Source organism: Bos grunniens, chromosome 20 (genome assembly GCF_055505025.1).
Source record: "Bos grunniens cultivar Pamir isolate PY7600 chromosome 20, Bosgru_T2T1.0, whole genome shotgun sequence".
Taxonomy (NCBI): domain Eukaryota; kingdom Metazoa; phylum Chordata; class Mammalia; order Artiodactyla; family Bovidae; genus Bos; species Bos grunniens.
The window spans coordinates 51,612,624-51,632,811 of record NC_141184.1 but is presented as its reverse complement, the minus strand read 5'-3'; the positions used below and the strand labels follow the sequence as shown (position 1 = coordinate 51,632,811).

At 40.2% G+C, this 20,188-nt stretch overlaps 1 protein-coding gene across 17 annotated transcripts in view; it reads left to right on the top strand.

The window, feature by feature from the left end:
* PDE4D (phosphodiesterase 4D) overlaps nucleotides 1–20,188 on the top strand; it is a 1,650,639-nt gene that overhangs the window by 1,581,571 nt on the left and 48,880 nt on the right. For 16 of the 17 annotated variants that reach the window (XM_086361838.1, XM_086361841.1, XM_086361840.1 and 13 more), the window contains one exon: nucleotides 11,719–11,831. In XM_086361838.1, the coding sequence (XP_086217964.1) occupies nucleotides 11,719–11,831 (113 nt within the window). Of the gene's footprint in view, nucleotides 1–11,199; nucleotides 11,633–11,718; nucleotides 11,832–20,188 lie in introns of those variants that run through there. The other variant, XM_086361851.1, reaches the window with a different exon arrangement.

Sequence of the window (20,188 nt, the reverse complement as noted above, 5' to 3'; positions counted from 1 at the left end):
GCTCAGTTGCTTCAGTTGTGTCTGAACCTGTGGGTTGTAGCCCATCAGGCTCTTTTGTCCATTGGATTTTCCAGGAAAGAATACTGGATTGGGTTGCCATGCTCTCCTCCAGGGGATCTTCCCAACTCAGGGCTCGAACCCGCATCTCCTGGGTGTTGTGCACTGCAGGCAAATTCTTTTACCCACTGAGCCATCCTGGAAGCCCTGTTTAAAATAGCAGGTATAATAAATACTGTTGCTTATTGTGTTAACTTTCAGATAGATGCAGGTGCTAACTGCTAACATATCAAAAATATGTACAGAATTGTTTCAATAATTGTATTTGAAGAAGAGATGAGAAGGAAATGGATCACTGTTAAAATCAACTGTTATGTGTCCCAGGTAACAAACTTGATAAATATTTATAATCTTTTCAACAAATCACACATTTAAGTTGAAAGGAAAACAGCAAAAATGAAATAGGCATATGGATATATGATTCTTCAAGTTAGCCTTAAAATTCAAATAAAATATGGAACATGTCCTGGGCATGCAGCCTTCTTTGGGATATATTTTTAGCTCTATTTACAAATGAAAAAACTGATAGATTGAAAAGTTAACTCATTCACCCAGCTCTGCCACCTGGTTGCTAAGTTTCAGAGTCAACCTTTGAACCTAGGTCTCTGCCCCTAATGTCATGCTCTTTCTATTGCTCATGACTATTACAGTAGACCACTAAAAAAGATGACTCTAGACCTCCTGGCTTACCGCTGACTGTGCATCTGGACTCCTGCAATGGATTCTTAATCTGCCTCCTCCCTTCCTCCTGGGCCACCAGTGCACTTGTCCAATTCCTTCAATATCCATTAGTTCAAGGCCACACACTTAAGTATTCAACTTTCCCTTCTGCGCCCTTGAAGGAGTCTACTCCATCCAGGTTATTTCTCGCCCACACATGGAACCTTTATTCAGGCTCCAGACATTTCTTCTACCTGAAAAGAATGCCAGCTGACTCTCTCCTCCCATAGCCATTCAAACCACAGACTGCATGGAAACTGCCTCTCTCCTGGTTCACTTTCTTCCTGGAACCCTGAACAATTAGCTACAGTGCATACCTCCTGATCCCTGCTCTGAACTACAGTAGCGCTTCCAAGCTGAATCATTTTTAAGCAGCAGCTGGTCATATGTCTGATTTTCTCAGCAGGGTATTATAAGTTCCTTTCCAGGTCCAAGCCAGTGAATCGTTCGTGTTCTTGTATTTTACAGCAACCAGCACATCAGAGACTTCATAAGTGTGTATGGATTTATGGACTGCTGTCTTTCTGGGGAAGAGAGAGAAAGGGAAGAAGGATAATTACTCTCTGGTCATTTCTCAGGAGTACACAAAGGCATGAGGAGGGCAAATAAGATGTCCTTGGTAGAGATTTCAAAAACATTTCAAAAATATTTCAAAAAGAACCCACAGAACATTATGTATCATGTTTATGTTTTTGGACTCGCCTGACATGGTATAGGGCAGAGTTTTCCAAAGTATGCTTCAAGACATGATAGTTTTTGCATTCCAAGATCAAATCCATTTAAACAATACTTATTAAATGACATTAAACCCATTCTTTACTCAGCGGTAAAGAATCTGCCTGTAATACAGGAGCCACAGGAGGCCATGAGTTTCATCCCTGGGTCAGGAAGACCCCCCAGAAGAGGGCATGGTAATCCATTCTAGTATTCTTGCCTGGAGAATCCCATGGACAGAGCATCCTGGCAGCCTACAGGCAACAGGGTTGCTAAGAGTCAGACACAACTGAAGCGACTTAGTACTTGCACAGCACTTTTGCTATAGAGCTTTTCGCTTTTGATAGGTTCATGTCCATTAAGATCACTACATGTATTATATGACATTCTGCAACTTTGCTTGCCCACAGAATTCTCTTAGTAAGGAGACTCTTATAGGAATTCTGTTGTCGTTGTTAAAGAGTATCAGACAGACAGTTTGAAAGCAAGAGGTGGAGCATAAGCGGTAGAGCTAGAATACAGCTAGAGAGACATACCCAGGACATTATCACTGCTTAAATTCTACTTGGAAAGAAAGTCTTACTTTTTACAAAGTATGTCTGGTGATGGTGGTTTAGTTGCTAAGTCGTGTCCAATTCTTGCAACCCCATGGACTGTAGCCTGCCAGGCTCCTCTGTCCATGGAATTCTCCAGGTGAAAACACCAGAGTGGGTTGCCATTTCCTTCTCCAACAAAGTATGCCTGCTGCTGCTGCTGCTGCTAAGTCACTTCAGTCGTGTCCGACTCTACTAACTGATTTTTTACCCACAAATACATGTTGAGTGCCTGTAAATGTTAGGATCCGTTCTAGATGCTTGTAGAAAAGCCTAGAAGCACATGTAAAAATGATATAAGCACTGTCATAGAGGCAAAGTTCAGCAAATTGTATCCAGGTGGAAGGATTGGCTAAAAAGGGCAGTCTTAGAAAAATCGAAAGTAAAAGTGGTAGTCACTCAGTCGTCTCCAACTCTTTGTGACCCCATGGACTATAGCCTACCAGGCTCCTTTATCCATGGAATTCTCCAGACAAGGATTCTGGAGTGGGTTGCCTTTCTCTTCTCCAGGGAATCTTCCATACCCAGGGATCAAACCCGGGTCTCTTGCATTGCAGGCAGATTCTTTATCATCTTAGCCATGAGGGAAGCCTAGTCTTAGATGGGATGGTAAATAAAAGGAGCTGGAATGGTATGATAAAGCCCACTGAAAAAAAAGCCTTCTGTGGACTCAAGAAGTATGACATTCATAGACTAAGAAGCAGGGAGTTTATGCAGCTGAATTTTGAGTGAGGCACTGACATGTTAAAAACAGAACTCAAGATTATTCTAACTTTATAAACAGGACTTGTGAGAAAGACTGAACCCAAGAAGATCCAATAGTCAGCTGTTACTCAAATCTAAAAATAAATAGATGAGGATTTGACTGAAAGTGGCGAGATGGCAGTTGTTGAAATTAAGAAGAAATTGGTAAATCAATTGGCAAAGTATTAGATGGGAATATCGTTGGGACAGGGGTAGAGGGTGTAACTATACAGCAGAGAAAGCAAGATTTTCTACTTATCAATAACTTTATTTCTCAAAATATCTTAATTTCAAACAGAAAGCATCCATACCTGGTGTTCATTGAATCTAAACTCATAGAGTTCCAGAATCATGGTATTGGATGGGACCTTTGAAGACATCTGGTGAATTCTGAAATGCCCTCTATAGTATAATTCCTGACCCACCCAGGTTAATCAATCATGAACAACCTAAAAACTGACATCCCACCCAAATAAAATAGTGTCAGAAGTTATAAAGTAAATAAATATTAGAGCTGGGTAGGCAGAAGAGATCACCTAAACAAATCCTTACTTGCTGTAAGGAATGCTTTGTGTAGGAACTGACAGAGATAAAGATTCAAAGACTGTGTCATCCCTGAAGGTTGACTGTAGGTGAGGGAAACACATATGTCTCCTATAGGCCCTCTCCCCAAGAGAATCAAAATGACTCCTAAGGTTGTAACAGAAATACTCCTTCATCATTGGACTGTGAGTTTCTTGAAACCCAAAGTTATTTCTTTCCATTTGGTGTACTCAGCACCTGGCACATAGCAGGTATTCAGTATATATTTATTCCAATGCAAACAAAATACATAGTTCTAATAGTTTTTTTCCAGCTTTTTGGCAAAATATTTATTGTTATTTTATTGAAACAAATACAAAGACAAAAGCTTCCTCACTAGCATTTCTGGTCTTTGTTGTTGAAATATGAATTAAGAATGAAAATCATCTTACCCCAAACTCACGGATGTGTTTGGTCTGTTTTGAATGTCAACGGCCATGTCTTGATACTCTCCTTGGAAATTCTACTTTTGCTTTGCTCTTGAGAGTTTCTCTCCCTACCTTCCTGGCAGTTTCCCCTCCCATTCTGGGCCTCCTAACTGGTCTTGTCTTTGTCCAGTGCTCCTTTCGTGCTATTCCCAGAGTAATCTTTCTGAAAAACAGATCTGACCCAGGGACATCCTCACTTAGATTTTTAATGGCTCCTTCAGAAAAAAAACTATAAAGTCTCAGAATAGTACAGTAAATCCCCCATGAATACTTCTCCACTATACCTTTGTCCATTACTGGACCCAAACTTTGCATCTGTATCTGCTTCTACCAACTTGAATGGCCTGTATTCTCCAGCTGGCAATGGCACATGTTTATCTCAGATGTCACCTCCCATTCTTCACTTGGTTAGTTCTTCAGTTCATCCCTGAAGACTCAAGGCTGAATTCCCTCTTTCAGAAAACTCTCCCAGAACTTTCCTAGGCAGTGGTAGGTGGCACCTTCCCTGATGCCTTCTGTGCCATGTGCTGACACTGCATCTGTACATACTGCCTGGTTTGGTGGAAACTTAGATCATTGCCTTTGCCTTTGGACTATGAGCTTCTTGAAACCCAAAGTTACTTCTTTCCATTTGGTGTACTCAGCACCTGGCACATAGCAGGTATTCAATATATGTTTATTCAAATGAAAAGAAAATTACTATAATTCAGTTCAGTTCAGCACTCAGTCATGTCCAACTCTTTGTGACCCCATGAACCGCAGCACACCAGGCCTCCCTGTCCATCACCAACTCCCGGAGTTCACTCAAACTCATGTGCATCGAGTCGGTGATGCCATCCAGCCATCTCATCCTCGTCGTCCCCTTCTCCTCCTGCCTCCAATTCCTCCCAGCATCAGGGTCTTTTCCAATGAGTCAACTCTTCGCGTGAGGTGGCCAAAGTATTGGAGTTTCAGCCTCAGCATCAGTCCTTCCAATGAACACCCAGGACTGATCTCCTTTAGAATGGACTGGTTGGATCTCCTTGCAGTCCAAGGAAGTCGCAAGAGTCTTCTCCAACACTGCAGTTCAAAAGCATCAATTCTTCAGTGCTCAGCTTTCTTCACAGTCCAACTCTCACATCCATACATGACCACTGGAAAAACCATAGCCTTGACTAGACGGACAAAGTAATGTCTCTGCTTTTTAGTACCACGTAAACTCATTGAGAGGACATGGGAACTGTGAACTACCTTGTTCATTGCTGCATCTCCGTCATTCAGTGTAGTGCCTGGCAAGAATCTAGTAGGTCAGCAACACAAGGTTATTTAACTCACGGTCTCTCACTTAAACTAAAATAATCTACAAGGTTCTTGTTATTATCCCCAATTTTCAGGTGAGGAAATTAAGGTCCAAGAAAGATTAGGTGATATGCCGGGGATTATGGCTTGTGTGTAGTGGAATGGAGATGAGAACCACCTCCTGCTTTTCAGTGTCCATCAAGGAGTGATATTACTTACAGAGGTACACGTGGCACATAAAGTCCCTAATCCACATTCTGATTAAACTTGGTTCGAACTCTAGTTTCTTGGACAAAATTTCTTCCTGCTCTTACACAGAATTTCAAAAGCTTCCTCTTCTTTCTCTGTCTCTCCTCTCTGGTGTCAGCTCAGGCTGACATTTCAGTTTGAGCAAATCTGGCCTCTAGGCTCAGATTAAACAAAACAAAACAAGAAGACTCTTTATCTCAGCATTTTGTACCTTCAGTAACTTTATTAAAGTTTCAGGGGAGTGGAAGATTTATAGTGTGAAATTATCCTGTAGACCAAGCTGACTCCTTTCTGTTACACACACACACACACACACACACACACTCACACTCACTCACTCCCAAGGGAGCATATTCTCCGCCTTTCCTATGTGGAAGAGAACACAGGAAATTTATCTGTGGAAGAGACCACAGATTAGTTCCACCCAAACCAGTGCACCTTAAAGTCTCATCTTCTATACTATTTTCTGCGACCTTGTCAAACATTATTTTGCCCTCTCCTTGAAAGAAATTCTGGATACAGTTATGATGAATACAATATGATGACGATTCCAGAAGACTAATTTTTAAGAGCAGAAAGTCTACTCCCTCACAAGTCCCATTAGGCAATTCTTCTATTCATGCCCGACACATCATGAGAGCACATGCTTATGTCAAATTTTAATACTGAGATTGTCTTAGATAAGAACAACCATCAGAGAAGCAAATAGTCTCTGAGTTATTAATTTTATTTCTACTGGTAACATGGCTGACGATCATGGTCTGACTGATTTCAGCCTAGCCTCCCTGAATCCCATTTATTGCAGAGTCCTAGAATTTTCCATCTCAATAAAATCAGATCACCTATCACACAGTACTCTGAATCACTCAGTGGCTCCTCTTTCTGAAAATTCCATCCAAAGCTCCTACCTACACATGCCTGACAAGACTTCCACGACCAGTGTCTGTGGATTTCTGCAAGGCCCTACTTATGGGAATTCCTTTCACTACATATACACATATACACACATCTTTTGAACTCAGGCCCATAATGTTTTCCCTTAAAAATTCTTCCCACCCCCTTCACTTACCTCCTGTTTCATTCTTTAGTACTCAGCCTTCTCCCACTCCACTCTGATTTAAATTACCTTCTGTTATTCTCCCATCGCCTACATGCTTCCCTCTTTCAAAATGCTTTCTACAATATAGTATGCCAAAACCATCTCTACTCCTGGACTTTAAGCTTTCCTGGGATAAGGGGCACATTCTTTTATTCATCTCACTTTTGCAGACTCTAATAGTGACACATATTTGGTGCAAAATAAATGTTCGTTGAATTACTGATGGTACAGTGATGGTACTCAGTCATGTCCGACTCTTCGCAGCCCCACGGACTGGAGCCTGCTAGGTTCTTTGGTCCATGGAATTTTCCAATAGAGAGGGTTGCCATTTCCTACTCCAGGGGATCTTCCTGACCCAGGGATCGAACCCACATCTCTTGGTCTCCTGCATTGGCAGGTGGATTCTTGACCATTAGCACCACTGTACTAGAAGTCAACAAAACCCAATCTTATATTTATTTCATTAAAAAAAATTCTACTAGAGCCTTAGGTAGACCAAGGGAAAAAAATCATAGATAGTGGGAAGATAGGAGAAAAAACTCACAAAATTATGTATACCTTTTCCTTAGAGGTTTTTTGGAAGTACTAAGTGAAATTTTATATTTTTCATAAGATTTCAAAGCAAGAATTTGATGCCAGAAATACACTTGGAAATGAGAACAGCTTGCCACTGGCAAGCTTTGCTTAAACCTGTAACATGTACACATTGAAAGTGAATCCAACTCCTTCATGTATTTACCATCAGATAAAATGTATAGACAGAAAAAAGAAATCAGCAAAAGTTAGAGCTAAACTGAGCCAATCTTTTACTGTATCAAATTCAGGGAGTGACTTGCTTGGAGTAATACATGGTAAAATGGAAGTCATATTTCTCTAGTTCTACCTACTTTAGACACTATCAACTCCATCCTTAGGAACAAAGAGGGAATTTGGGTCGGAATTAAGAAAGGGGAAGCTGGAATTGCTTAAAATGTTATGTATTTAATTATTAATATTTGTTCTTCAGAGCTGTTTAGTGAAGGGCTTTTTTTTATCTTTAAGAAAAATACGAATCAGCTGTTACAGTTTATATTTTTTTAATTAAGGGTAAGCAAATGGTGTCCAAAGTAACGGATTTTTTTTTTTTTTTGACTTGTTCTCTTCATTTACACCAATAAGCCTATCTAGGAGTTATGACAAATTTATGCAGACCTTTAATCAGTCAAGAGTTGGCAGAGAAACTGACACCCGCAGAGTCACACAGTACGTAGAATGGATCCTTTTACCTCAATGGTCAATATCCCTGTGACTTGTGGGTAAAAGTAAGTGACTGAACATGTCACAGGAAAACGACCTCAACCTCCAGCTCACCGCTGTGGCTCTGAGGCAATTACTTTTTTTTTAATCCTTTTCAAAAGGAAGCTGCTGCTTCAGCATCTTCTCCTGGAGCTCCTGGCACTGGTTCAGGCTGTGTGTCAGGGGAACCCTTGATCGCATCACAGTGACGGAAGCCAAGTGCTGGCCTGCAAGAATTGAGGACTGTTTGTTCACAGAAGATCCTGAACAGAAACACGGGTGTCACATAGTTCAAGGGGGCCTTGAAGGAAACCGATGCTGCCGTAGGAGGGGACTTCCAAAGGCTCAAGTTATTTCTCAGTTGCTGTTCCAGAGCCCTCGCCTGGCTTTTGTGGAATCTGGCCAAGAGTTGTTGCTTAGGCAGTTTCTCCCTGTAGGTCCTTCACTTAGACTTTAGACAGGGAAATAAGAGTTTTCATATATTTTCAAGTAGTGCCACGGTGATGGCTACTCTCTGGGGAGAGAAGTATTTTATTAATGAATGCAGTGTGTGTTCTTGGTAAAACCCCACATTAAACTAGCTCACACTGTTTTCATCCTGAGAGCTATTGGTGACGTTTAGGTGTGTTGGTTGGTGACTCAGTTTCCTGGAGGATAGCAGGAAACTCCACATTGAGGCTTTTTTAGTGGGGATGAGAAGGTCAGTTACTCAATGTCTTACAACACTTGGGGTTAAAATTCCTAAAAGTTCAGCTTTAACACTGATCCTGAGCAACTCTGGCTAGCCATATTGCCTATAAACCTAGGAATTTGGGAAAAGTAGTATTCTCAGCTCTATGCTAATATCAACAGTAATTCTTCTTGTTTTAACAGTAATTTTTTATTTGAGCAACAATTTTATAGAACAAACTGTTTTTTTGTTGTTAGTCATTATTTTCTTAATTGGTATATAGATGTGCTCTGGTCATTTTTTTTTCTTATTTCATTCTCCAGATTTATACAGTTCATGCAAAGGTAGTTAGAACTGAAAATACGTACACAGACCACATTTTTATTGTGCTCAAATGCAGATTGTCAGAGGGGCTAATCTATGATTGGGACATAAACTAGATCTTCTGAAACAAGCTGTCCCTCTTGTCACTGTACTGCCTTCTTAAGAGTAAGTCTGGTATTTGAGTGCATAATGTCTTGACGCATGGAAACTTTGGTGAATTACTTTTCTACTCTTAGGATTAAAAATTGAACACTAAAGTGTAACACATGGAACCACATCCCGCTAGGTCAAAGGCCTATATTCTGAGAAGTTGGTGATGATGGAAAGGGAGATGGGGAGGTCCCCTGGGGCTCAGACTTTGGAAAAGTTGGAAAGCAGGGGAGAGAAACACAACACAAAGGTCTTTGAGGTGGGCAGAGGGGATTCCTGGCTTCCGGATATAATCAGTGACTGGAAAGATGGCTGTGAACAAATCCTAGACACAATGGTTATGCATCTTTAACGCACTGGATGTGCTAACTGTGGATGGCCCAAATCAACTGAAATAAGTTAATTTCCTCTTAAAATTCCTACATCCGTATTTTATACCTTAGAGGAAAGAAAAATCCAAAATAAAACCACATAGTGCATGTACTACCATCAGAACTAGGTTATGCTATAGTTACATATGGAAGATATTAAGTAAAATGAAAATGTGTTATGGTCATAGGTTTAATGATTGCTTGTGATCTTTAGGGTATGGGATTACAAGGAACTTTCTGCATTCCATCTTTGTGTAATGTTTCAGACTTTATAACAAACATGTTATATTTTTATATACTTAATCAAGGAAAGGCTGTACAGATAAAATACTTTATGCTTGTGATTTAAGATTGTCTTTAAGGTTTTTCCTTTTGTTGGGGGAAAAGCTCCAATCTTACACTTTAATTCACCTGGCAAGGTTAGGTAGGTGTTGGTTCACCTAAAGAAATATTTACAGAGATTGGTGCAGAAAAAAAAATTTTTTTAAGTGGAATAAAGAGGCAGTTTTTAACCTAGAGTTCTCAAAGTGAATAGCCAACAGTTCAAGAATCCTTGATAACAATTAGCCACATGGCCCATGTAACAAATACTTTGAAAGTTATTTTAACTTTTAAAAATTTTATCTAAAAACCTATCTGGAAAATCCCAGGAGCCTGAGATTCAGTCCATGACATTTTTTGTTGTGCCACTGACCAAATTTCAAGGCAAATGGAGTCCAAACTTCAAGGGCAGAATTTCTTCTCCTCCAATACCTGTAGATCTGAAGACCAAGAAAAATGATTACATCAACTGCATGTAAGCTTTTCAGATTATGCTTTCTAACTGACAATAACAGAAGTTTCATAAGATGGACTCTTCCTGGGAGTCTGAACGTTTTCCTGCTCTGAAAGGTTTGCTTATCTGCAAGCTAATAGAGTGAAGTTCTCTGCAATTGATCTCTTACGGTAGAGCTCCCCCAGGGTCAGTTTTTGAAAATAGAACCTGCTTCCATACGATGTCTTTGAATGTAGTCTTTTCTCAAGTTTGTACTTTATTCTGTGCATGGTAGGTAGAAACACTCTTTCAGACTCTTCCCCTTGGCATCGCAATACCACCCTCATCCCTGATTTGCAGTTCGTTTGACGAAGAAAGCAACATAGGCATAAATTGCCTATGCCCGTAAGCATACATTGTAAATTGCCCATAAGGCGTGGTGCATTCACACTGCCGTTGAAGATAACTCAGACAATTCTGAATGTGAAAATACAGCATATTGTCAGATCTGTGAATTCTAAGGAGTGCTGGCTCATAACATTGTATGTTTTTATGTCCACCCCAAAATTTAGACGTAAGGGCTGGGTTGGGAACTCAGCCTGGTCTAAATACAAATACTTCTAATTCCCACAACCACCCTGTCCTCTTCAAGTAGGTAAATCCTAAACTCTCAGAAACCCTAAAATCCAAACCCACGGAAACTGATTGCGCGCGTCCTAAATAACCCAGCTTGTGCGACCCGTCGGGTTCTCCGGGGAAAACTTGCAGGATGGTGGAGACGCGGAGGTTAGGGGCGACCCGGACGGGCTGAGCTCCGCTGGGCGTGCGGGGTCCCCGCGGGCCAGGTGCGCGGCCGCGCGCGCGCGGGCGCGACCCTAGGCGGCGGGCGAGCTGGTGGCGGGTTCTCCACGCGGGGTTTTCCGCCACTCCCGTCGCACGGGTCCCCGGCAGCCCCACGGAAACACACGCTCACGCCCGCTCCTCGGAGCGAGCAGCGCGGGACCGCGCGGGGTGATGCGGCGGCGAAGCGGCGGGGCGACAAGGGGCCCGGGCGGGCCGTGGCCCCGGGCGATCTAGGCGTGGAGTCGAGGAGGGGCCGGGCTGCGCCGCGGGCCGTGGGGGGCGCGAGGGGGAGTGTTCCCGGAAAGCTGCGGCGATGGAGCCGCGCTGCGCCCGCCGCCGGAGGAGTTGAGAAAGAAAACAGGAAACGTGGTGGCCGCGCAGCCGGCCGCGGCTGATTCATTCGCTTTGAGAGAAGGCTCGGCAGGAGGGGCGGGCGCGGGGCCGCGGCTCGGGGCCGGTCGCCGCGCAGATCGTGCCGGGGACCAGACGCTCCCTCCGCTGGGCGGGCTCCTGGGCGCGCGCGCCACCCCCCTTCGCCATCCTCCGGCACCAGGACTTTTTCAAAGTCGCGTCGTGGGGGTTCTGGTCCATGTAAAAGTTGGCTTGGCGCACTTGGCGCGCCCTCCCAGGACGCCGAACGGAGACGCCAAGCTGGAGAGGGCGTGCGTACCCGAGGCCCGCCGCCCCGCTAGCAGAGCCCCGGCCCCCCTCGCGGTGCCCGGCTCGGCAATATGAAGAAGCAGCCCTCATGTGCGGGCACCGGGCATCCGAGCATGGCGGGGTACGGCAGGATGGCTCCCTTTGAACTCGCCGGCGGCCCCGTGAAGCGCTTGAGAACTGAGTCCCCCTTTCCCTATCTCTTCGCAGAGGAGGCCTACCAGAAACTGGCCAGCGAGACCCTGGAGGAGCTGGACTGGTGTCTGGACCAGCTAGAGACCCTACAGACCAGGCACTCCGTCAGTGAGATGGCCTCCAATAAGGTAAGCCCCGGCTCGGTTCTCACCGAGTCCCCTAGGCTGCTGATTCCCACGCTGGTGAAGCCACCAGTCCCCGTGGCCCCGGGAAATATACAGAGGTTTGTCACACACACACTGCATTTTGGCTCCTTTGGAAGAAGATTTCTGGTGCTGTCTGTGCCCTCCTTCTCTCATCCATTCACTCTGGAGAAATTAAACATTTTACAAAAGCAACTTTGATATAGTTTTGATTGCAATACCCGCAAGACACAGCGCTCACGTCTGTGTGTGTGTGTGTGTGTGTGTGTGTGTGTGTGTGTTTGGAGGGGTACTTCTAGGTGGCACTTTGCCCTTGCAGCAGAAACGAAATCCTGTCTACTGGCAATCCATGTTTTAGGGTATTCTTCGGATTCTCAGTGGGAAGTAAGAGTTGCTGGAGGTCAGTGCAATACCTTGAATGTCACCACCTACCGCACTCACACTCAGAAGAGTTCAGTGAACTTGGAACCTTAACCCACATTTATCTAAGTGTCAGGGTCAGGGTACCCTGTAAGAACTGAGCCTTTGTAGTTTCGCTTGGCCGTATGTGTCCACAGGGGACGTCAAAGTTAAGGTTATGGTCACTGTCATTGTTACTGTAGATCTTGGAGGGAGAGTCCAGTTTTCTGAAGTTATTTACAGAGATGATTCAATGGGGGCATTTGTGCCATATGTGTCAAGGTGCTGGTCTTGGTGGATGGTGGAGTTCAGGGGGCTGAGAAGCAACCTTCCACCTGCTACAGCCTTAAATCAAGGTACAGTGTTGTCCATTTTGGTGTATTTTTTTTTGGAGTTCCTATTATTATTTTTTAAAAATCTTTAGTTATGTAAGGAAATAATTGGGATTATCTATGTTTTTAATGATTGTTTGGCTCAGGGGCTGGGAGGCATGGGCCTGTTGGATGCAGATGCCTAAAGGATTTAGCCAGTAAGGACTAATAACTTCATGTGGCAATTAATAACAGTTGCCCCTTAAAAATATTTAAATGTTTTGGCCCACCTATTTGCAAGGTCAGGAAAGTTATGCCATTTTACTGCTTATCTACATGCACATATTTTTCAAAGAGCTATGCTTTTTTTTTTTTTTTAGTTGACTATAGTTTTCATCCCACCTGTTTTTCTCTCATGCAGTTTAAAAAACTATAGCGTATCACCTGCTTGATTGTCTTATCTCTTGACAGCGCTTACATAGACAGCAGGATTTTTAACTGAAAGTTTAGCTTCAGATAAACAAAATAAAAAGCACTCCCCAGTCACCATCTATAGGCACTAACTTACCCGTAAGCACACTGACCTACCCATAAGCACACCAATGATCAAATCTGTATCTTTTTTTTTTTTTGGTCATTTAAGCCTCATTTCTAAATTTGGTGTGATTCCTCATCAAAATGACAGGTTATTACTCTTACTCTCTGCCTTGGCATCAGGGGCCATTGTTCTCATCTAGCTAATAAATTCTTAGTTCATTGATTCATTTTATAATATATAGGTTGTTCTTTCATAATTTGGTTCATAATGGCAGTTGACATATGCTAAGGATCTCGTGTCCTGAAGGCTGAATGGGACCATTGTGTAATGGGCCTGAGTTCTTATTCTCTTGCCTGGTTAATTCTGTATAGTGAAAGGAGAAGCCAGAAGACACCAAAAGATGCTCAAGCCTTTGCTTATATTTTCAAGATGATTTGACTGTGCTTTTTCAGCACAATGAACCTCAGCAGCTGTAATTACTTTCCCCCCAAATCTGTACTCTTAATGATGAGACCTCTGTTTGAATTTAAAAATGAATATGAAATCTAATCATGTAAGTGACTTCAGTTGACAAGTAATTAATTTATCTGTACTTTAAAATGAAAAAGTAAAATTTGAGGTCAAAATGATTTTTTTTTTCTTTTAAAGGCACCAAGTAAGGCAAGGATTTTTTTCTTTTCTCTTTTTTTTTATTGTGAAGGCCCCTCAAGTAGACTTTGAGTTAATTTACAGATTTAATGTAGGAGGTGAGCTTATTTCAAAATGCAGTCATGCTAGCTGTGTTTAAGTCTTGTGTTGACATGATCCTTATTTTTAACATTAAAAAAATTCAACTCAGCTGAAGCTGTTGATTAAACTTTTCATGTCTAAGCCATTCATCTTTTTTTTTTTTTCCCTAACTCATTCATTTCTAAATAAGTGCTAAGCTCCTGTGACTTTTTATAGATGAAAACGGATTAGCATAGAAAGAAAAAGCTCTTGGTAAAGGTTGTAAAGTTATCCTTCAGCCTGGTAACAAGGGCACGAATAAGTCACATCCACATGAGCTGTAAACTGAGTTGGAGCAGCTGATCTAAAGGTCCCCAGGAGTGATACCAAGTCTAAGTCTGAACTGGAAATGTGACAACTTGCATCACACGTCCACTAGGTTGTCGAGTATCTCTTGAGTGTGAATGAATAAGTCTGAAACATTGCTTTCGGTTACTAGTCTTATTATCATCCTTTCTTTCTACATGTACTTATTTGAACCAACCAGTGTTGTCTTTGAAAAGTCATAATATTTTTCTTTGTTTTCTTCTCTTTTTGAAGCTTTAAAAAAAGTGCCCTAATTGATTAAAATAACACACTAGTAAGATACTAGTGTATCTTACTTACTTAAAATACTAGTAAGAAATCACGATTTTTAAGTGATTATTTGGAGAAAATATTTACTATGAAAGTGGATTTGGGTGTGAGGAAGGAGGAAATTGATTCATCAGACTCATTTAACAAATTGGGTTAATGGATTCTTATTTAAAAAAATCTGAACAGAAGGAATCTGAACTATTAGCAGTTTTTAAGGGATGCTTCAGAAGCAACTAGATGTATTTCCGGATTGGGATTGTAATGTGTGTAATGCTTATCGATAGTGTTGAGACAGGAAAATTATGGAGTTCTTGGCCAATGCCAAAGTTGGCTGTAATATGTGTAGGATACTTGTACCAAATAGGGGTGAGATACTCCAGATGGCATTTAATTTGAGTGGTTAAATTGACAGCGTTTACTCTCATAAGCACATTAATCTGCCTGAGATTTGTACAGATTTCCTTGAGTTAAGAGAGGTTTTGGTGATGTCTCAAAGCTTTGGTGGCAGACAAATCTGGAAGTTGAATCACAGTTTTATTCCTTACAACCTGAGTTACATTAGAGAAATGACAAACATTTTTAGCTGGTTTCCTTAGCATAAGATGAGCACAATGATACTTGTTTTGAAAGTTCAGAGTTCGAAAAAATATGTATAAAATAGCTAGCTAATAATGTCTGACATGTACTGTACCTGTTGTTATCAGTATTATTGAAGGTTTAGGTTCAACTTGATTCATTGCGTACTTGGCTAAATTTTTTTTTAACCATTCAGTTGTAATCTGTGCTTGGTATTTTAAGTTTCACAGTTTTTATAATCCAGTTCTTAATTTTTATAATCCAGTTCTGTCTATAGCACACATTTCTATATTACAAAAAAAGTGTTTATACTTTCTTTAGCATAATATAGGCATAAACATTTTGAAGTTCTAATTAAAAGCTTAATCTTTTCTTAAATTTCAGCTACAGAATTGGAAACAGAAGAGCTAAATATTTTTCCTATTTTATTTGAAAAATGAAAATACAGCACTTATTAATTTTTAGAAAATATTAAACATGATGTGGGATTGGTAGGTATATTTCCATCCTTTGTAAATATTTTGCAAAGCTAAAGTAACTTTTAAGACTTTTTAACAAAGGCCAAATAGTTTCACAGTATTTTTGGTTATCTTTTTCTCATGGAAAGTAAATTGAGGCTGTGAGGAGGGTAGGCCAGGAATCTAAGCATCAAAAGTTACGCTTCGGAACTGTATCCTCTTGTGACCTAACAATGCACATTTCACCAGACCTTCAATGTAAGTGTGGTGATATTTGAAGGGGAAAATAAAATCATCTTAAACACCCCCCGCCCCGACACCACCAAATATATCACTATAAAAATGAATTGGTCCTCTTCTCTAAATTTGGGGCAGTTCTGAGGCTTGGCGTTACTGGAACCTACTTGCTTGAAGCCCGTATACTTCAAGGGGCTTCCCTGGTGGCTCAGTGGTAAAGAATCCACCTGCTAAATGCAGGAGATGTGGACTCCATCCCTGGGTGGGGAACATCCCCTGGAATAAGAAATGGCAACCCACTCCAGTATTTGTGCCTGGAAAATTCCATAAACAGAGGAGCCTGGCAGATTATAATCCATGGGGTCGCAAAGAGTCAGAAAGAAACACACAGAGACACACACACACACACACACACAATGCTTAAAACTGAAAGTCAGTTTTGAAGTTACGAGTCAGGTGTCCTTCTAAAAGACTTAAGGATTTTTGTTGTTGTTCGTTTCAGGCATATGTAGGCCAGCTTTGCAAATGTGGATATGACTTCTTTATGGAATTTATTTTGTCTGGTTTTAACAAAGATCTCTATCATGTTTCTGTTGCCTACAAATTAAATTGCTTTTCTGGGATGCTTTTTCCTAGTATTTTTGCTGTCTACTCCCCCTGCTGATTTTTAATAGTCAATGCATATGTAACATATACTATAGCTTTCTGTGATTGCTGATGTATTTTCTTCTGGCAAAAGTGATGCTGGAATGAATACTATAGAATGTTCACAAGAAATGGCTAAATCTTAAGATTTTTCAGCATTACCTGAGTATAAGATGGCTCAGGAAAGATATAAATGTTTAATTTTGTTGAGAAGAAAGCAAAAAGTTGGAAAAGGCATTTTAATTTTGTGAAGAGCAAAGAGCAAATAACAGTAATTTTCTTTAAAATATTAAAAACTTATTGACATAGTCATGTAAGAGTTAAGAGTTAATCAACATACTTAAAGGAAAACTCTAAATTTTTAGAAAAGAAAATATCATTCATAAATAAAGATACTCAACTTACTGATGCTTTAAGTTTGCTCACTGCTTTTCCATCTACTTTATAAAAGTAGATTTGGCCAAGATTTATGTAGTTTACATATAGAGCCTTAAAGTTAACATGAAGAATTGGAAGTGGTTGTTTTATGATCACTGTTTAAAAAAATACTTTATTTGCTTTTAAGTAATAGAAAGAAGGGAAGTGCTTTTTACCAGATATTTTTATGTTTAATTAAATAGTAAAGCCCTTAATTTTAACCCCTTAACTTTAACTTTAAAGCAGTAAGGATTACTGTAAATCTTAATTTATCTCTTTTGTCATCAACTTGGCTCCTATATTGGTATTTAATGGCAGTAAGCTTAATATCCTTAAAATAGTTAATTATCAAAAACTTTTAATTTTGTGACTCAATAAAGTAGTTGTTCCTTGAGAATTGCTTTCGGTCATTAAACTTTTAATTTAATTATAGGATAGTGGTAACTTCTGTCTCAGAGTGTTATGAACCATGTCCTTTTTCTTTTTTTTTTTAATTTCAAAATGTAAGGCTTGGCCAAAATAAAATAGTACTTTTCCCAATATATGAATGTGAATAGTTTAAGCATGTTGAAGAAGGTTGCATGCTCAGTTGTGTCCAGCTCTTTGCAATCCCATGCCCGCCAGCTTCCCCTGTCCGTGGGATTTCCCAGGCAAGAATTCTGGAGTGGGTTGCAGGAATCAAACCCACATCTCTTGTGCCACCTGGGAAGTCCAGATTAAGCACATTTGCCCCTAAATAGCAAGGATAATAATGTTTTTACTCAATTTTAAAAGATTCTGGTGATATTGACAGGAATAGCTGTCTCTGTGACTATGTGATAATCATAGACTGTAGCTATTCCTTAAGATACACATAATTATGGCAGATATGAAACACCAATAATGATTTCCACTAAATCCATACAATATTATATAAAATATGATTTTCTCTTTTTCCAGAAAGAGATCAATACTTTAAAACTGCAGATAGCTCGGCTTTATTTTGTGACAGCATAGCTTTCTCTACCGGGTTGTAATACTGTGCCTGACTAGTGGTGATAGTCGAATTGACACTATTAGTCTGAGATCTTTCTGGGAAGTAGAGAGAGGGGTAGCCTTGCCTGCATTTTGATACTCACATTAGTTTTAAAAGACATTTTAAGAAAGCATTTTCTTTTGTTTACTCTAACAAGGATTGAGATGAGTAGTGAGCCTTCGTATTTGCTTAAAACAAACATTTCTGCTTTGTTCATTGTGAAATTAGTTAAATTAGATTACCACCTGCAATGGTGTTAACTTTATTATCCTTTACACTTAGGAAAATACTTCATCTTTAGTGAAGTATTTTGTTGTTGTTGTTATTATTAATGTCCTGGGATTTTTGTTCTTATTTTGCTCTACTTTATGTGTGATGAGGATGAATGGCATTTACACTTCTCCTGAGTTATACACCAGTGCTTATGGCAACTTTGTAGAGTAGAAAGGACGTAGATGTTTTTTGTCAGGCAGGCTTGGTTTCAGATTCCAGCTCTGCTGCATTCTACCTAGTATTTTGAGCAACATGCCTCGCTTCTCTGAATTTCAATTTCTTCATTTCTAAATGGATATAATAAAAGGGGAAAATAAAATTGAAAGAGTGTTAAGACCATCAGATATATAGAAAATTCAGTTTGGTGAATACTGTATATTGGGTGCTCAATAAATTACATGTAATTTATTCTATCCCTCAACTGTATTGGAAAGGAGAGATTAAGAAAAGCTATATGTCAAATACTCCTAATATAAGAACATAATATTTCTTAAAAGAAAAATGTGACTTTCGTTCTGTAGTAGATTTGGAGTTAGTGTTCTCAGACTTGCTGTGTACATTCATAACTATGTTATGTTAGGTATGTATGTTATGTATGTTAAATATTTTTATTTAAAGCATTTATTTTTAAAAGGTAAGTGTCCACAAGAGTGCCTCATCTTAAGCAAAGAATTACATAAAATCATGGATTTGATGTTCTAGTTATAATTGTTTTTAATGTACATTGAAATTAATTTGTAACAAAATGAGAAAGTTTCATCCACACTGCATTACAGACAACAGGCATACTTTTGGTTATACTAGTCTAAATTGGCAGTAAGAACCATTTGGGGAGTCATTTTTGCTTAGAAAGATATGTCTGTTTTAAACAACCTTGGTTTTTCTTCTCTGTCATTAATGAGATCTCCCCACTAGAGGAGAAAATGCCAGATTTCAGACAGAATGGTCTCTGGATTTAGAGCACTCTCCCATAGTCAGATTGCCATGGTTAGATTCAGTCTCTGTCTTTTACTAAATTTAAATGGGACAATTTACCTTTATGATTCAGTTTCCTCATATGTTAAATAGTTGCTGTGATGATTCCATGAATCGAAAGATGAGAGTTATCTAGACAAGAGTCAGGAACATAGTGGGTGCTTAGTAATGTTGAGTCCTTTATATCCTTCTATAAAGGAATATCATCTATCTTTTCTTCTTTCGTGGGGTAAGGGTTAGAGAAGGTGTTTGTTTGTGATCCCGATACTTAAGCTTCCAGTGAGCTTTTGAGAGAGAATGGTAGCCTAATGATGTTGTGAACCACATAGGACTATTGGAATGTTTCATTTGCTCTTCTATCAATTACTTTTCAGTGGAGTTTACCTTCTGTTTCTTTGTGTAATTTTATAGTATAGCCCATCCAAATGGCCTGAGGTTTTATCTCAGAATACCTAAAACTCTAAGCTGTTTTCTAGCAGAAATACCTACAACAGTGGACAATAGTCCAGTGATTTTTTTTTTCGTAAATTGATGCACCCTGTCATTCCTCTGAATGAGACTGAAAGTAACCCAGTCACAGAATCTCTTATTTTAATATTTGATGTTAAGAATAATATATTCAGGACATAGCTTTCTAGGGTCTTAGCAACTTAACCATCTAGTGTATGCAAACATTTCCTTGCTCTGTCAGCTGAGAAAGCCTAAAGCAGTGGCACACCAGGGGCACTGAACACATCTAGCAGCTTCATCTTGGTTTCTAATACCCTTCTCCAGCAGAAGGTAGCAGGACTCTGCGGAGAAGTAGCTGATTCTAGAACTGGCACAGGAAGTCAAGCTGGCGCATGTGTAGTGCCAGAAAATAAGGAGGTACTCAAAGAAGTGTTGATGGGAGCACGACAAAGGGACACAAGAGCAAACTGAAAAAGCTCCCAGTTCCCAGCTGGAATTACTTGATTGAGAAACTGGGATGATAACCCAGGGTATAAAACAAATATCTATGAGTTCATACTGATACAATTTATTGAATAAGTAATTAAATGAGGGAGAAGAGACAAATCCACCATCCAAATAATTTATGTAGATACTCTGCTCTCAAGGATAAAAAGCATAACTCCTCACTGTGGGCTTAACTGTGGGCTGGGCATACTGACCTA